The following is a 19313-nucleotide window of genomic DNA, read 5'->3' on the forward strand; positions in this document are numbered from 1 at the left end:
CGTTGACCCAGCAAACACCCGGCGAGGACATAGTAAGAAAATTTTCAAGCTCAGGGCACGCACATTCATTAGACAAAATTTCTTCTCATTTCGGGTAGTAGCTGCGTGGAATGACCGCCCTCCGACGGTTGTACACGCTCCTTCTGGAACCCAATTTAAAGCACTATTAGACATTTATTTATGCGAATCCTCGCGCTGGCGAGCATACTGCCCCGCGCTGAGAGCATGAAGAGTAGTGCTGCACCCTTTTTTCACTTGTGCCTTTCAGGTGAACGACAGCCGCTGACCGACAAGAACAAAACCGACCCGGGAAACTTGGGCAAATGCCTCGTGTGTATGTATCATTGCTTGAATCCGTGAATTTGAAAAAGGAAACCGAAGGAACTCCCCTCCTTTCACACCGTGGTCAACAATCGCACCTGTGGATCTTGGGCAAATGCCTCGATCCTGTGTATCATTGCTTGAATCCGTGAATTTGAAAAAGGAAACCGAAGGAACTCCCCTCCTTTCACACCGTGGTCAACAATCGCGCTCACCTGTGGATCAACCGGGAAATCTGTTTGTCCGGCATTTTATCTCCGGCGCAGTGCTCTCCCGTTTGCTGCGAGTGTAAGCCTGAACTTGTAATCTTCTGAATAAACTCCAAAATTGGTCCTTCAGGCTGCACAGTAAATAGCGCCTTAGTTGAATTTGGTTTGCCGCGCGATGCGGCAATGCGTCAGTTTTTCTTTGGGGTCCACCGTTTTGCTGCTTATGCTTTTTCACTGTTCATCCAATACGGTAAAAGGTTGGTATTCCATAAGCTTCTTAACTTTTGGCCAGTTGATACGCAAGATTGTTTTGGTCTGCCCGAAAACCCAATCACGCTTGCTGGTGCGTTTGTTGCAAATTCTCGTTTACCCGGGAGAACGACATGCTATTTTGCACCATCTGAAAGCGGCCAGTATCTCAGCATGCGGTTCAGTTCGCTTTTGCTCCCCAGAAAGGCTAACAGTTGTCCGACCTTGACAATTAATGAATACTCGTCCGTCAGAGAAGAGCTGATCGATGATACTGACCCCAATTTACGTGTTCCGATGGTTGTACCTGCTGACCCCAAGCAACTGGTAAGCACGGTTTCACACTAGGGTAACCAGAAGATTGTGATTATTTTTTGTAAATCTTCAAACTTTTTTTAAACATTGAGTTGGCAGGCGTCGCCGTTGTAAGGACCACTATTACTGTCTTTTCTAATTGTTCGCCTTCCTAATTGTCTCAGAGTCTGATGTTGGGAGGCGCTCGTCTTCATTAATTATTGAGCACGTTAAATTGTTCAGTTAGATACTACAGTCTTCTCGGCCACCCACCTGGCGATATTAAAACGCTCGGAACTTTTGCGTGCTTATAACAGGGTGCTCAATCACCCTCATATTACGAAACGGTAAGCGACTTAGCGGAATTATTATTTCGGTGGAGTGTAAAACTTCCTTCTGAGTAGCCATCGGTCGAGGAGCTAGCTAATACGTGACCACGTGATGTGGTTTTCCGTAGGGTTATGTCCTGTCTTATTGAGAGCTAATCACACTATTGGTCAACCACTCTTGGCCAAACGGTAAACCGTTCAACCGCTGGCCCGACAGCCGCAGATTCGGAACCCGCTGAGTTTGTTAAGATGCGCAGCGCTAATTATTCCCAACAAGAATGAAACAGATGTACAGTGCTTCTCAGCCTTTCGGCATAGATAGGCTTCACCGACCGGATTCCGAGGCACGCAAATAAAAACTTATTACAGAATCAGTGGTTACATCGGATGAACTGGAACCGTAAAAAAGATGGAGAGCTAACGTCTTAAGTTAGGGTAGCCGTGTTGGTGTTTAAAGATAAGAGAACGTCTTCGGCGGTTTAGTCATTTTGAGAAGAAGCAGGCTGTAGTGGGAATGTCTGGGATTTGTTGATGTTTGGAGCACCAGCATGAGACCACCACGTAGCCTTCTTAGTGTCGTTTAGTTGAGAGCCGGCAGGTCTGTCGGTCTGCGTATATGCGGAATCCGCTTCTGCTCATTCGGAGTGTTTAAGGCGTCATTGAGTTTCCATTAACCATGGGCATCAGGCTTGGACTTAATACAAGCTGTGCGGCTTTCGTGGCATTGCAAACAGTTTTTTAAGGAGTCTCACGACTAACCAGAAGCGTCGCATGTATTCGTTAGTAGTTTAAGCAACCTTGTGACGTGGACGGGGGTGTTCTTGATATCTGGTTGCACACGATGGATGTACTAACCGGAAGGCCAGTTCGAGTTCAAATCCGCCTTTCGAATTCCCCTGTCTAGACCTTGGCAAACTGGTAGCATCTTAGCTCTTGTGCTTCCTTCTGGTTGCATGGCAGTTGGGCACCTAAAAGTTGCTACAGCTGAACGATTTTCGCGCGAGAATCCGGAGACCGTTTTTGCTGTGGCGATTGCTTGAGGCTCACGGTGTCAGCTCGAGGTCAGAAGCGCTGTAGATATAGTGATTGGTGGTTTTAGGGTTTGAAGTTAAGCAGATTACCTGTTGGCCTGGCGTGTGTGGTGTAGAGCCTGGCTTCAAGGGGTTTACGGCCGATTGAGTATTGTTTTTCACGACTTTATTTCACCACTGAGGAGCCTTGACGATGGTACGATTGAGGCCTGCAGGCTACAAAGGTGATACCGTAGTTACTGTGAATGAGAATAACTTTCCATCTACACTAAGCATGATCTTTCCATTTTCTGCTATGTTCAGATATAGAAAAGGCTTAAGGGGCATCTATCTCCTTTTTTGCTGCCATTCCATGAATTGCGGACACAGAGATGATCTAAAAATGCACCGACTGATGCAATGGCATTGTAATATCAACTTGAGACAGAGGCGCTGGGAGTCTATCCCATTTAAAAGTTGCGTCATCATGAGATTTACCCAGGGCTGGAGGTGACTTGGTGCGTTCTGTTTTTTTTCTTATTTGGTTTGAACTTGGGTATATTCTATGTTTACACCGCATTTCTAGCTTCTAGTCATACCTGCTTTTGTATGCAGCCGATGCCGACTAAAACAATGGTGGGGATTCATGCTAACACCACTCAATATTTGAATTTTGGCTGGCACAACCCTGTCTGAGCTACACTGTTAGGGGCCGCGTAGCCTTGCATTTCATCTTGTGCTGTATGTCACATATAACGTTTACCGTTCAGGTGCCACTCGTGTCATCTTTTTCAACCCCATACACTTCTCTTTCGGTAAATAACTGGCATCATAGTTATCCTCATCTCATGACTGACCGATCTCTGTGCACAACAGCTTTGAGGTCCATATGTGAAATGCTTTCTGGGGAGCCTTTGCGAATCTTGTTGGTGGCAACGTAGTTCTCAGATGTTTTGGATCACACACTAAATGGGTACGCTTAAGTCACGTGTAGGATAGGATCCAGATCCTAATTATATGAATCTGTTCCTTGTTTAGCCGCATTGTCTTGATCTTGAGTTTTTCGTCTTTCGGGACAACCCCAGCCCTCAAAACAGTTTCGCTGGTGCGTCTAGATCCGTTTCACAAATATTCCAACCCGGACCCTGCTTCACTACGGTGTTAACCACTGAAATGTCTGAGTAATAGACTTTTAGCTGAATAAGGTAAACCTTTATCCGTCCAAAATTTTAAACAACCTCGTGCAACAGACTTGCACGACGGTCCAAAGATTGCAAACCTGAGAGCCATCAGTTAAAACAAGGGCAAAATGAACAACACAATGCCTACAGCAAGGATTCATATGATGATATTCCTGAGCTTTCACCAATAATTCTAGATCTTGGGAGTCACTGTCATCCCTTAAACGAGCGTAATTCAGTTAGGATTTCCACTCAGTGTCAGTCCACATAGTGACATGCATGCAGACGGAGTCCTGATGCAAGCAGAAGGTTGGATTAACGACGGTGTTTTTGTAAATTTGTGGATCCACACGCGAGATTCAAGCAACTAGTTGTGAGGTGACAATATGATTATGCCTGTCCTCTTGTTGATTCAGTGGAATGTATTCAATAACAGTTTGAAGGGGCTTGTGTGTGTATGCTCACTCCCCTCACCAGATCCTTCGAGCCCGTGTGCATTCCAGAAGTGACAACATTTTGTCCTGCCATGAGGCCGTATGCGCAGACGATCCTGCACAATTATTATTCAAGGGAGATAGTGGCTTGGTGTTCTGCCTTGACTTAAACGTTTGAATAAATTTAGAAACACGGGCGAGATTCTGAAAACTATAATCAACCACTTACTGTATGTTTGTTTGAAAAATTTACGGACGGTGATCATCCCGAGCACTCTCCCGAGAGACTCATTTCCAGTATGTGGTGTCTAATCACTCACATCATCACGTGAGAATCAGTTTGGGGGCACTACGTAGGTTTTCGTCCAGGTAAGAGATGTACTGATCACAGATTCACATGAGTATTTGAGCAGTGTCACGGAGTAGGTCGACCGAAATTGCGGTTTTCTCTAGTTTTTGCTTCACCGTTCTCCCACACTACTTGGTCAAGCGAGAATGCTCGTTATATTTGTAGATATATTTAACTCTCTATATTTCAAGACTTCCGGTTGCTTCAGGGTTCACATTGAACTACCCGAAAATTCTCCCGCAAGTAATGAGGTTAATCGTTTTTATCCCCTCTTTCTTCCCCTCTCTTTGTTTTCACTGATGTCTTCATGGGCGCAAACACCAGTGTCGCGAAATTGCCGAAACAATACCCTAGGATAAGTTAGCAGACCTGGCCTGTGTTGTTTATACTCTACCGTTATTTGGCGAACTTCTGCTAGTATAATCTACTCTAATCAGCATTTCGGAAGTAGCTGTTTGCCTTTATGTGCATTTATTGTCTCCAAAATATTGAGGCTTCAAGATCCTGAAACCCCTGGTATCCCTGTAGACTTCAGAATGAAGAGTTTGATTTTGTTATCCATTTAATTTTTATCCACGCAAAGACTGACAATGATTATGTTTTAGCAGAATTCGCCGTACACGTATTGGGGAAACGCACAATACTAGGCAACTTATACTACATCAGACGTCGAAAATGTAATTTATTGAGACAAAAGGGCCGTGTATCGTGCAGCTTTGATACTTTAGTACTTTTTGTCCTGCAACGCACAGAAGGTACGGGAGCTGTGATACCGCCAAGTCAACCTAGCCATGAAAGGCGGTTATGGATTATGGAAGACTTCTCTTGTTACACTCTGAAACTTGATGACAACCAATTGAAGACCAGACTGTACTTCGTCAACTTAGAACAATTTCAAATGAAAAGCTTGCGCTCGTTGCTACCTCTTGTCAACGTGTGCGAATATCTTGATTGCGAGTCAAGCCTCGAATAGAACCAGGCTAGCGATGCCCGCAATATTAGTGGCTTGGGCAGGTTGATTTATTTAAAGCCGTTGACAAAGCTTGGTAGTGACTCTGCGCACTTTTCGTCATCACTGGAAGAGACATCGACACTGCAGTACTTGCATTCTCACAAGAGTCCTCATCAGTCTTGGCAATAAATATGCTCTGGATTTCGTGACGTCATTCAGGACTCATTAATCGACATATGCCTTATGTGAAATATATTCCTCTTGTCTTAGCAAAACCAGTATTGCACAGCGTGTCTAAGTAGACTAGATCACGAATGCTTCTGGAGTCTTATCTATTCTGGGTGCAGTTTTATAAGAAACTGTAAGATATGCCTCATGCACATACGCGAGTATCCACAACGGATGCCCGAACTGGTTCTTGACCAGGATTTCTCACCCTATACTGGGAGTGTGTCGGTGAAGTTTGCCCACTGTTTGCTGACATTTGCACGTGTCCACGGTGCTAGTGCTTCTTGTCCACAGGTATTAGTAACAGGGAAACGGAAGTTCGAAAGTCAAGGAATTCCCTGCACTTGAGCATGTAAGATAAGAAACGTGGATTGAACCAAAATTTCATTAATAAAGAACAATGTGCGAAGTACTTGCCACAGTGGAACGTTTTAAAGTGTCACCCAGGTAGACGTAACCTTGAGTCTCAAGACGCTGAAGGTATCCAATCCCATCTGTATCATATTTGCCTCACTTCAGTGAAAGACTGGTGCGAATTCCACTTGCCGATCTCTGTTTACCCTACACGTGGCTCGCGTCTGATTGCCTTTCTTTCATCTGCTGTCTCACCTTCAACACTTTTTTATTCCACAGTTCCGTTCTGACTGCACAAATTATGAGAAAATGCTCGAACAGGTTGTACGCACTTCAGCACCAGGCCTACGAATCGAAATGATTTTCGAGCCTATGAACTCGGATTTGACGGATGTCTCTTATGCCCTCATTATTACCAGTTTCTGTGAGTCACAGTTGATTTATTTCAACGTTGATATTCCGTAGCCTTCATTCAAACGTCATTTCTCTTGAGTACATATGGTTGAACTTTGTCCCCTATACTATTCTTGACCTAGGTGCCAAGCAGTTTATTCACTCGTGCTCGCTTATTCCGCTTTTCTTGAAATCGCTTTTTCTGTTTGTGATTGCAGTATTGATTACTCTGGAGTTGAGCGATTTTTCATGGAGCATTCCCTTCTCCTGTTGAAGTTTTCTTATATCTTCCTATCAAGAATACTTTCACTTCCACATAGATACTTAGAGATAACGTGATGTGAGTTTAAGGTAACTAAGCAAATTTCAAATTATGGCGAAATGTCTCAAACTCTGCGGATTTCTCAAGATAAACTAATCTCATAACAAGTTCTGTTAGATTTCTGTTAAGAATCTTCAAGATTCGTGTCATCTCGAGAGTTTTATTGGCATTTAGTGAAGAACAGTGAGGCCTTTGAGCAGGAGGAAATATTTGGTCTTGTTGTCGCTCCACTCACCAGAAACCTCCAGCGCCACCCTCAGAAGATCTCAGTGAATAGCGGCTATCCCGTGGGAAGTTTGCAACCACATTATATGTATCACTCACAACCCTCCACGTGGTCCCTTGTGACATCTATACAGCTATCTTACCGGTTGGGAACCAAAGTAAAGTAGCTGACGTTTGAATTTCATCATACCGTCACTAGTTCACCAAATCAAGCCTAATTAATTTAGACTTTGTTACTCAGTGTCGGGTAGTTCTGAGCCTGCCCAAGCCTTGACACGGTGTTCCCTTGCTACACTTGATCAGTTCCCCTTTCTTAGCGGAATGAATATGAACTGGGGTTGATAATTCGAAAGTAGACCTACTGACACTTCATACTGAACAAATTTTCAGCCATTTGCTATCTCATATTGTTCTCAAAGTAGTAAACTTGTCGTGCTCTCTTTTAACTAGGTTGACCCACTGGCATCTTCTGTAGAATTATGGTTACGTTGGCTTTACTTGAACCTGTAACTCACTGTAAATTTAAGAAAGCTGGACATAAACTTTTTCATTCAACTCCTACTAATCGACCGGGTCAGCAAGTTGTTTTTCGGTGCGCTTATCGTATCGAAACCCAATTCTTACCACCGACGATAAATTACGGCATGGCATCGCACAGTACGACAGGGAGCTTTAAATTAACAGCTATCTCGAATAGAGTGATTTCAGCATGTGCTTCACGTGAGCGACAGTGTCCTTTACAAAATACATAACGTATGTTAGTTGATTTGTTATGAAGCTTTCGTAGTCAGATAGTGGTGAATAGCTTACAACGTTAATCCTGGGACTTAAAGCGAAGCTTACATCCTAGGACGATGGAGTGCCTATTTTAACGGATTACTCAGTTGCTCTGAAGTGTCTCGAGAAATAAGTGCGACTGCATTTCCGGGCTTAGAAGTACATTCATATGTCACATGATGGACGCTTTTCTGTTCACTTTTCAGTTATTTGTTCGAAATCATGTACTCATTCCAGCGATGCGGGGTAGTAGGGCAATCATTCCAAAAATTTTGCACACTATCTATGTTATCCGGAAGTTACAGACTAAGCCTAATCGGACTACGGAAAATCAATATAGATTGAGGTAGTCTTTTTGACTACCTCATAGCCAAGCCGTACATGTTTGTACCTATTGAGGTATTTCGTATTAATCAGTATCAAAATTACGAAAGAAAATCATCACAACATACTGAATGATATTTAGTATGCTAAGTGTGCGCCCAATATCATCGTCATCCTCATCATTGTCAGCTGTAATAACCGCGTACTTGTCGTACAGTGGCTGTAGCTGCCACAGTTTCGTTCACCGATGATCTGGGGAGTTGGGATGGGTAACTGCGCATTGAAGGTGGGAGCGGATAAATCAGTGCGTAAATACAGCACTGTAGGTGGACTGTTAAGTGGGGGGATTGGGAAGGGATCTATGCATTGAAGGCAATAGTTTGGGTGCATGAGCGCCATTGAAGGCGAAACTGGCCCGCCTGACAACCATTGATATGGCCCGTCTCGGGGTCCCCATCAAGGAAGACGGCAATGACCAGCGCAGCTGAGTTTGATGGCATAGGCTTTTATACTTCGCTGCCAAGTCCAGTATACACTTACTTGTGGTGGATCAGTTGTGCATTGCCGCAGGAATACAGATTTCTGGATTTAATTATAACAGAACCTGTATTTTAAGTGGGTTCATCTGTTTATCCAACGGCTTCGATTCACTTGTGGTTCAAACAGGACGAAGAATATTCACCAGTCTTGTTTACACAAGTTACTGGTTGAACCATAGATTTATTCCCCAGGAATTTTTCACCAGTAAAATCGCGATGCTTTTTTTTAGCTCTTTATTTCAGATAGTCGCGTGTTGTCGGTTCACAAAGATTTCAGCGACGCTTGCCACATACTTCGTGATACTGATTCCACAGACATGCCTGAAGTATTCACGTGCATTTTGGGTATATAGTACCACGATTCCCATCGAATTGATTTTCTGTACCAGCAGCACGGTGGCATTCGTTTTTTGGCCTGGAACTAACATGACATCAAACTACTGGGCCAGTCGGCACCCTAAGTCCATGTATACGACGCTATTGATTCTCGACATGTGTCAGTCAAGTGAAGAGTGAAACCGCAAATGTTAACGGTAAGAAAGATAATCGTTCAGTCGTAGCAACCTCCCGGTGCCTAGCTGCCACGCCACACGAGGGGAGCGCGAGGGTTGGGATATTGCCAGGTTGTCCAAGCCTAGATAGGGTAAGTCGAGAGGCTGAGGTCAGATTTGAAACACGGACCTTCCGGGCAGTGAATTCGCGCTCTAACCACTGAGACATCTCATCCACAAAATGCTAAAGCAAAACGCATGTAATATTGCATTAATAACCGTAAGAATGTCAACTTCCCTGAAGAGCACATGATGGCCTTCGCTGTGGGACACAGTTTAATACGCACTCCTTCCGAAAAATTGCCATCTCCAGAGTAGGCCAACTACCCCTCTTGTTGGGTGATCTGTCCGAAAGGATCACTGTGCACAAAAAATAGCCAAGGAACTAATTTACTTTGTTTAATTGCTACCAGCTTGCGGGTATCTGTTTGGCGTTCACTGGGAGAAGGTCGAAGACTTTTATTCCAGAAGTGTGAATTCCGCTTCGAATCTTGGAAACTAGCCTGCCTGTTGATGATACCTCCGCTAGGCACGATGTCGAAGAATCTATTGCCAATCGTTCAACTTCTCCCGCAATTCAGTATGTCATTCGGAGTTCATTCACAGTTGTTTCTGCGGTTACAAGTCCTGATGCGACTTTTTGGACATGAGTCTCAGTCCAAATTTATTTTTACTAGTGATGTGCTATGACAGCTCCACAAAGTTGTCCGGTTCCCATGCTAAATGGTACAGTGTCCAGTCATATAGGCCTTGTGTGGACATCTTCAGCAAACAGGTTTTGGTGTCAAGTCTATCCAAGACCATAAGTGTCATAACGTCTGTCTTCGAGCGGGCTATTTTTGTAGCAACACAAGTTCCTGCACAATAGACAATAGTCTGTTGTGCCAGTTCGATTAAAGCACCAGAAACTACGACAAACAGATCCCTTTCAGTAAGCAGCATTTTGTACATGGGTTTAGCTCAATTACGTTTTCACCAGTACTGTGATGTGGATACACGGCAAACTTGATCAGCTTTCATTGACTGGTTTCCGTAACCAAAGACAACGCAATCATTAGGTCTCATTGAGGTAACCCTTGGACCAAAAACCTTTGGATTAAACTCGAACAAACAGCAGCGTCCTAAAGCAGACTTAGTTTGTTTAAAAAACAAGACCGGAACCAATGAGTGGGCTTTTGCTGCGTAAACTTGTATATACTAACTCAAACCACCATAAACTGGTCCAACTAGAATGCAATGTATTTTTCTGGACAGTGAACCGATCGCAGCTCGAATGGGTATGCTGGTCGACGACAGCCACAAATGCAAGCACAACTACGTTGCCTCCCCCCTTTGGCCTATCTATTGCTCCACTATAGCATCCCATCACCATCCCCCTCCTCAGAAGGGATGATATCACTATCATTGGGTCATTCGTTGCCTGCCTATTTCTTCGCGAGACCCCCGTCTTTTCATTAGCGTTGGGCACCTTGTAGAGGGATGATAGAAAAAGGTTCAGATTTCATAGGACAAATTCAGTGTTGCCTAACTCTAGGACATTTATTCCTCACGGTACCTACCACACGGTAGATAGGATCTGGCAAGGTCAGTTGAGGTCTGGGTACTAGGCAGACCACGAGTTGTGGAATTTGAATGCGTCTGCTTGTACAAATCATGGACGGTGGGGTGTTCAAATGGTTGCACATATGGGTAAGCTGGGCTAGCCGTTCAGTCGAGCTGCTTCCATTTCATAGTCAAACTTGGAACCAGATACAAACTAACGTGATACAGTAAAGTAAATAGCTAAACTTGGTGGGAAAAGTTGGGAATTCTAAAGAAGACTTCATCTTGTAAGTAAAGCCAGTTTTTGCTACAATTCCGAGCTGTTTCCTCCTTATGATCAACAGGGTGCATCTCAAGAAAGCTCAAGGAGCCTTCTGGCTAGTGGTTTGAACACCTAACCGTTTGACCAAGAACAGCTTATCAGCAGGGTGATTAACTCGCATTTCGACAGGATATAGCGCCACGCGTCCTTCAATCGCAAAATCCACATCACGTGGTCACGTGTTGACCGGCCGACGTATTGACTAACTAAACTGGTACCACATGACTGTGCCTTGGATTTGGAATGATGAGTTCAGAGATAGTGTCTGTCGAAGTCCAACAGTAAGAGACGCAATGCGAATAAATGTTCTGTTAACTACCTTGTCCTTTATTCTAGTGATTGGACCTTCTTTCAACTGCCCATCCGGTACGTTTCGCTGCTGGAGCGATCGAAGTCGTTGCATTCCTGAAAGTCTCACCTGCGACGGGATCGATAACTGCTTCGACGATTCTGACGAAAACAACTATCTGTGTAAGATACTGTCCGGTGAAATATCTGAGCCTTTTCTCTTGTTTCGTCAACCAGTAATTTCCGGAATCATTTTAAACCCGGATCCTCCCAAGGCATCTGTTAGTTTACAATTACGCTAAAAAAAATAGGCGCTCCTTCGTTGCACTTTTGTATTGAAGCCTTAAGAGAGACAAACCATAGTTGTGTGTGGATAAACTACCTGTTACGAGTGGTCACTTGGACTACATATGAGTGTTTTGTCCAACTTTCTAGGTAACCACATCTAGGGTTGAGTCGTTAGCACCGAGTTGTTTCCCGTTAACAGCGCGGGTGAGGTGAGACAACCTACAACGGTTTTCTGTGAGAGCGCTGTCTTTTATTTATGAAGCATGTTCTAACGAGACTTCTTCGCGATTCTTCATTTCAAGGAGCAGCTCACCGCGTCATGCATGTTACTGGTAACACACACGTCAGAGCTGGCTGGAGTCCGCAGAAACCTAGTGATGATCTCAAGTTCTTAGATCGGTGAGACGCAATTATGCCTCCGGTGTTGTTCCGCTGTGTGGTTACGTACCGCGGTTTATACATCATTTGTAGGTTATGGTACTCAAAACCCGGGGTTTAGACAACCTATTCACATTTACTTGTACGCTTTATCGCTCTTAGCCAATCAACATCGTAGAAATTTTCATGAAGGAAACTACTCACAAGGTTGCTGAAAACCCTTCGACAGCTCACGACCGGTTTCACCCTTCTTGGGGCTCATCAAGTAGGCACAGTTCCCAAGTTTCCGTCAGTCTTATGTTCTACTTGAACCCAAATTGGACTCTTTTCGAGAAATACACTCATTTGCAAATCAATTAGGTTTTCATGAGAGACTCAACTGAATATCACAAACGAGAGATTCAGTTGAGTCTCTCGTGAAAACCAAATTGATTTGCAAATGAGTGTATTTCTCGAAAACATCGTAGATAATTATCCAAAGACTAACGGGTGGTTGAATTTTACACGAGTAGCAGTTCAGTCTGAGCGACAGACTTCCACACATGCCCACCACTCATAGCTAGTCGCGATGTGGTCAGTTTTTGTCCGCGTTTGTGATCCGAAAGAATGGTTGGTACCGAGTCACAGAGCGATGACTGTTGTGATCAAAGTTTGTGCCCTCGAGAACGAACACAGCCACCGTTCTCTACTGCGCTTTCAATAAGTTTTTTGAACGCGTGGATCATTCACATCCCGTTGGCCTCCAGGTGGAACATCATCCCTTTCTCCTGTTTTTGGTGAGCTATCCTTTCTCTGTCTTTTCGTCGTAATTGAGCAGCCACGGGTTTATGCGCTCGCTTCAGTCATTTCTGGCATGCGTGTAGTGAATGACGAATTATATACCTTTCGGTAGTTGTTTTTGGGAACTTTGCGATAATGGGTGCGCACTCAGATTAAGCGCAGTCAAAAGACTGTATGACCTTGTTTACTGTCCGGGATACCGCACATGCATGGATCAATATCCGATCACAGTTTTGAATCATCCTGAGTAAACTGCGGGTTGTTTAGTCCACGGCTGAACGTCATACTCTTGTCTGTTTGTGCTCACAGTCGCCCGCACAAGCATCCGGAGTGAGCCATTCTGAGTTATTTCGAAAGAGGAGAAATTCTTCCCCTTAAATTTGAGTGGTCTGAACGAGAATAAGGTTAATTCATCCGGTTGTAATCCGGATACTGTTTTCTGCGGCCTGATATGTTACAGCCACTGAGCGAAACCGGTGGAGCTGCATTCACTATGGTCCTTTTAACTGATACAACTTGTCACTTTTCGTAAGCTTCAGTTTGAAATATATACATCCACAATTCTAACTGGTGTTTTGTGTGTCACATCTTTACAGGCACTGGCCGGATCAATGGTATTCCTATTCCGCTATTTGCCATCATAATTGTCGGTAAGTCAGGATCATGCCAGATACCTAACTCGCTCGTTCTCAATTTTTTTTGGTGAATTGTTGCGTAGGATTGTGTCCCGGAACGTTCTTCCACTTCGAGAGCTTGCAGTACAACTTGGTTTGAAATAAGGTTTGGTAGTTAAACGACTAATTCCTAGCCTTCGAACATCGTGTCCCATACCGGGTGAGAAATTCCTTCCCGACAGAAAACTTCTTTTCGGATTTCTCTCCGATCAATCGGTTCGCTCCGCGGTTGTGTTTGATTCTTACCCTGAATGGTTCTTATGTGCCCCCCCCCCCGGGTTCCGAAATGATTTGGAACTGTCTACTTTATTCTATTTAATCCCACTCTTTATCTGTTTCATACCTGATGTTAAAAATACCGTACTTCTTCAGAAAACGCCTCGGGTGGATTCCAGAATGTTTGTTTTCTGGTGCACAGAGTGCCTTCAAGTGCCATCTGTTTTAGGGTAATGCTGTTGTTTTTACCCGAATGTTTCTCAGCAGTCAAAGAGTGTGGGATTGGATTTTTCCATTTGTCTGATTCAGCCATATATGGTAAACCTGAACAGTGATCTTCATTTTCGTTGTGTAGATCATGAGGAACTAGTTGCTTTTTCGCCAAGCCAAAATTAAATATGAACTACCGAACTCGATAAGTCATCACAAGGATAATTTTTTATACAGCAGCTAAGGCATTCTTGATTATCGGGAAACCGACAGCCGTTGGTTTTTTTGCTCGCATCACGTGGTCACGTCATATGGGTCCCGTGACCGAAAGACGGGGGACATTACTTTGGGTTGATCGCACTACTAATTAGCCGCTTGTGGTTGAACGGTTAACTGTTTAGTTCGTAGACGGGAGGTCGCTGATTCGAAGCTCCGTCTAGTTTCATCAGATATGCACTGCTGATGATTCCCAATAAGGGTGAACAGCACTTCTCTGCATCGTATAGCTTGTCGAAAGAAATCTGGGGGTGAGACTGTAAAAAGCCTGGTGAGTATCCAGCCAGTTTGGGTTAGATCCTGGATGAAAAAGTTCACTAAAGTTGTGTGGTACTGTACCAGAGTGCTTACGACAAACTCTCTGGAGTGAAATGTATGAAAATTCGTTGGGATGTAACACCCTTTCGGTGCCTGGCTACCATGCCACCCAGTGGAAGCACACGGGCTGCCAGGTTGCCCAAGTCTAGACAGGGGAAGTCGAGAGATAGAAGTCGGGCTCGAACAACGGACTTCTGGTCAGGTAAATTTGCGCTCTAACCACCGAGCCATCTCGCCCCCAACTCTCTGGAGTCGCAGAAAATATATGGATCTTGAAGGATGACATGAATCACTCACGTTGTGGTGCTTTCTCTCAGGGAGTTAAACATCAAGGAACTGTCCCATTTGGATTAGTAGGGTTTGTTTCTTCGAACTGGTATATTGCATTGGAACAATCCTGTATTTATTCACAATCGGCTCCTTGGTGGTCGAGTTTCATGGAGGTGTTAATACCTTACTCCTGAATTTAATTTACGATACGGATGTACAACAATTTCCAGTCGAGTACATTTGTCGGTTGGAACGATTAGCTATTTCTCAAGTAGGAATGAGAGCAAAAAACTGCATACAGATACATACACGGGTGTAGGTCGAGAACTGAACTAAACGGTTTTAGCCTCATGCAGCACTAAAGCCATTTCTGTTTGCAATTGTTTCTTGTGTCCTGTTCACTTTATTCTTTTCTCACTAAAATGTCCTTATTATTGGCTTCCAACCCGCATTCATCTCCTGCTTTTTATTGCTTTTTCTGCTCTCCGCTGGTCATAGTCCTGACAGGATAGTCTTCGTTCTTAGCTTGCCTAACTTCTGCTGTTTTGTTCAAGGAGGGCTAAACTTGTTCGGGTTATGGATAGTCGCCGCTCTCCGGAGCGTATCAGGTTTGTGAAAAGTATGACGGCTTGAGAAGAGCTTCCTTCAACTCCAGTGTGGTCATAGTTAGAGTGGGTTAGGACATTTTGTGCACATTCGCTCGCCGCACGATCAGTTGACTGATAATGTCTGGTTAGCCGCCTGCACGCTAAAAAAACCACAACAATACAGTTTGTTCTTGGAGTTCTGAATAGTCGCCGTACGAAGATGTGGTTGACAAACCAAGCGCGATCTAGGACAAGCGTGCCTGTTACATTGTGTACTGGCTTCGGTCAGAACGCGATCGTCAGGATTCGGTGTACATTCAAACTACTGAATGCATCAGCTTGCATTCTGGTCGCTCTCACTAAACAGTCCTTCATTCCTCTGGATGTTATTCTGGTTAGTCCACGCCTACAGGGAAGGGGGACAACCATAAGAAACCAGCCACGACGGGGGGCGGACCGTTCAAATGTGAGTGATTTAGATGCAAGTTGGTAAAATTGTATGAATGTTGGTAGCTTTGGTGATCAGGTGACAGTTGTTCTGTTTACCGAGCTTCACAATTGGCTTGCAAACGTTCCGTCATGATTCGGAAGGAATCTTCAGCGCGCGTTCAGGTAGGTAATTCCTTCACTTCTGCTTGCGTTTGTGCAGCTCCCAAATAGTGATTATTTAGCCGGCGTGTCATTCAGTGTATCCAGCCAAGAACAGGGTGGGACACGTGGATCCAACTCTGGAAGGCGAATAGCACCTGATCGTTTCGTAACATACTTCATTCCCTTCTGCTATATCAACTTTTATCCATGGCCAGGTTTCCGCCACTCAGGTTTAGGCGCGGAAGACAGTGGACTAGTTATATAATACGGCTTCCCCCATCTTTTCGAAATTACCAGCGTCTCTGTGTCTGAATTCTTACGCAGTACCTTACTACCCAATTGGCTGTCCGGATGCGACGTTTCTCTGATCCAGCGTGTTACCAGCATTCTGGATGTTGCGAATTTTTTTGGAGAAGCAGGAACGTCTTGGTCTCTTTAGAAACGTAGAACAGCATTTTCCCGTAGAGAATTTGAAGCTGGAACGCAACAGCGCAGTTTTACGCAACATGTCGGGTTTGTTTTGTTGTATCTTATTAGGTGCGTGCTACAGATTACAGGAATAAATTAATTTAAAAAGGCGAAATTACAATGTCAAAGGCTTGTTCTACAATTTACCGCGGTATCGCCAACGAAACGAAATGTTTTCAAAAGGAAAACTACTCACAAAGTTGCTGAAAACTCTTCGACAGCCCATGATCGGTTTCACCCTTGTTAAGGCTCATCAGGTAGGCGCAGTCCCCGAGTTTCCATCAACCTTATGATCTATCTGAACCCAAATTGCACTGTTTTTGAGAAATACACTCATTCGCAAATCAATTTGGTTTTCACGAGAGATTCAGTTGAGTCTCTCGTGGAAACGAAATGCTGTTTTTGCTTACACGGAATCCGACTCCCATTTTTGAATAGCAATGGCTTCAGCGAATTTCAGAACTCAAGTGCTCGCTGTAATGAACCATTGGGTCGCAGTTTCTGGATCGCATGGCAGTCAACTGATGAGACCCCCAGTGTAAGCTGTGATCCTACTTGGCTTTGATGTTTTTTGGTTATTTCAATTGGTCCAGCTGACTGCATATCCTCACCACCACCAGTCGTAGCTGCTGTTCCGTTCTGTCTAGATAGCTGACCATTTGCCCACACATGAATCGGCAAGTGATGTTGGATTTAGCGAACGATGGTAATCGAACTTCGACTGGTAACACTGAAACATGATTTGTCTTGTGAACAAAGACCTATCTGGTAGTAGGTCCTCTGCATCGCAGCTATCAGACGACGTTGTGTTGTTGCTGGCATCGTCCCAGTTGAACGGTAGAATAATGAGGACGTCACGTTTGGGGACAGTTGTGACGCCCTCCAATTTTGGAACATCTCGGGATAGCCGTTAGACTCAAGCTTATGTCTACGGTTATTGCGTTTCGACTTAGTGCAAATCCGTGGGGCTCAACGGCTCAACATTTTGCTCAGGAAACGCTTACATCCTGTCGTATGAAGCTGGTGTGCTTGTAAAATTCTTTCAGTTGAATGATGCCGTCGGTCGTACGTTGAATTAGAATATCAAGGAGCGGAATGCCTCCGTTTTTATTCTCCAAACTGAGCTTAATGCTGGCATACAGAGGGTTTATCAACTCGAAAATGTTTTGCGCTTCCTTGCATGGTGTCTTCCACCTAGCGCTTACACACCTAGACAGATAACAGTCAAAACAGCGGCTCGAAATGATCTGACTGAAGAACAGTCTCCGTAATAAAGTTCCCTAGACTTGGAGCCTAACATAACCGGGCTAGAGACGGTGATATTTGATGGCAACCAAGTTGTCGTACTATAGCTTCATCATCATCATCATTGTCAGCTGTAAGAACCGCGCACTCGTCGTACAGTGGTTGTAGCTGCCGCAGTTTCGTTCACCGATGATTGGGGGTGGGGGTAGGCAACTGCGCGTTGCAAGCAGGCGATGATAAATTGGTGCATAAATCCAGCACTGTCAGTGGGCTGTCAAGTGGAGGGATTGGGGAGGGAGCTATGCATTAAAGGCAACAGCTTGGATGCACGAGCTTGACTGGTTTGCAGTCATAAAGACCTAAGCGGAGAGAGTTTATGACATGAATGGTCATTACAGAGGTCGCATATTTTGAACCTGTTGTGCTTTCAACTTGTTCAACTCCAAATTCTGTCTTATGCCATGTCCCCCGGCAACTCATCGTCTTCGACGAAACGAATTTATTTTGTCTTTCAACGGTCAGGCTCACGAAAATGCACGTTTGAGATCCCTAATTACAAAAATGACGGCCATATTACGCATCTGTCAGGTTCCGAATGCTAGGCACTGTGTAGACAGAATGCGCAACGACTGTCTACATGTGGTTACCCCTACTTACGGAGCGTTTCCAGCGACTTAGAAGCAATACAGAAGCGTGACGCTACATCTTAGGACTGTATGGTGTGGTATCTTTCAGCTGGTTACATCTTGGTAATGACCGGTCACCGATTGACTAGACACGCTCCACTTAGTTCACCTAGGCCGATTTGCTAGAACCTTCATAGAGGTCAATCAACTACATGAAAGTGTAACGCGAGAAATTTGATATTTTAATTACCCTCTGTTCGATTTTCTGGCTGGAATACGAGGACGGTGAATGCATGTGATTAGGGACCTGATTGAACAAGGCACATAACCGATCTTTTTCGGCGTGTTTGCTTCTCTCTAGTATCACGACATTCTTCTCGTTAAGTTCGTCGCTCCGTTTCAGTCTCTATCTCTATTTTCGCTTCAAAACCACTGATGCGCTGTCTGTTAATGTGTGGCATAATGTACGGACCAGTTGTACAAATATACATGGCGTAAAACCACTGTTGTCGTTGGTAATCGATGAAGCACAGTGCTTTGATTTTGCTGTCGGCATTGCAGCCACGTGTTCCAGTCACGCCTGACATTTCCAGCTCGCATCCGTACGTACTGTCATTCGAAGTGTGTTTTTAATCGCAAGAAAAGGTATTTTCTGTTTTGGACGGGACAGTGAATTTCCTTCTGTCTGATCTCTGGTAGATTTTAGGTCAATTTTCACAAAGGCTTTCTGAACTCAGAGTTGACCATAAATATTACTATCTTTTTACATTTAGTAACAGGCATATATTATAGATTGTGTTGCACGTGCTCACTACTACAGTCGAATTTACCCATCGTTTTGGGGTCGTACTGGATCGATCACTTTCACACTTTATGCTCCACTCAATTGTTTCCTCAAACGATACACATGGCTCAATATCAATCTGATCCCTAATTTTTCTTCATCGTTCAGATTGATGAGTTGATGTTGGAGCAAATGACAGTGGTGACACGCAGCTATGGCGCACAGCTAACGTGCAATCGGACGGAAGCATCAGTAGTGAAATTTTGCCAGGTTACCTTTACGAGTAATCGCAAAGCCAGGGTTGGATTCGAACCACAGACTTCCAGGTCATTAGTTTCACGCCTTAGCCGTTGAGCTATCTCGAGATGGAGTTCGATGCGAGTGGTTTGTATGGTATGATTAATCCTCT

At 44.3% G+C, this 19313-nt stretch overlaps 1 protein-coding gene across 1 annotated transcript in view; it reads left to right on the forward strand.

Annotated features, from left to right (window-relative positions):
- Nucleotides 1–660: 660 nt before the first annotated feature.
- Nucleotides 661–19313, forward strand: part of T265_01167 (hypothetical protein) — a gene marked incomplete at both ends in the record, with an annotated part of 25657 nt that continues 7004 nt past the window's right edge. Inside the window, 4 exons of the mRNA XM_009165128.1 lie at nucleotides 661–1106; nucleotides 6190–6334; nucleotides 11242–11376; nucleotides 13236–13289. Of these exons, the coding sequence (XP_009163392.1) occupies nucleotides 714–1106; nucleotides 6190–6334; nucleotides 11242–11376; nucleotides 13236–13289 (727 nt within the window). The remainder of the gene's footprint in view (nucleotides 1107–6189; nucleotides 6335–11241; nucleotides 11377–13235; nucleotides 13290–19313) is intronic.

This window comes from Opisthorchis viverrini (genome assembly GCF_000715545.1).
Source record: "Opisthorchis viverrini unplaced genomic scaffold opera_v5_12, whole genome shotgun sequence".
Classification (NCBI taxonomy): domain Eukaryota; kingdom Metazoa; phylum Platyhelminthes; class Trematoda; order Opisthorchiida; family Opisthorchiidae; genus Opisthorchis; species Opisthorchis viverrini.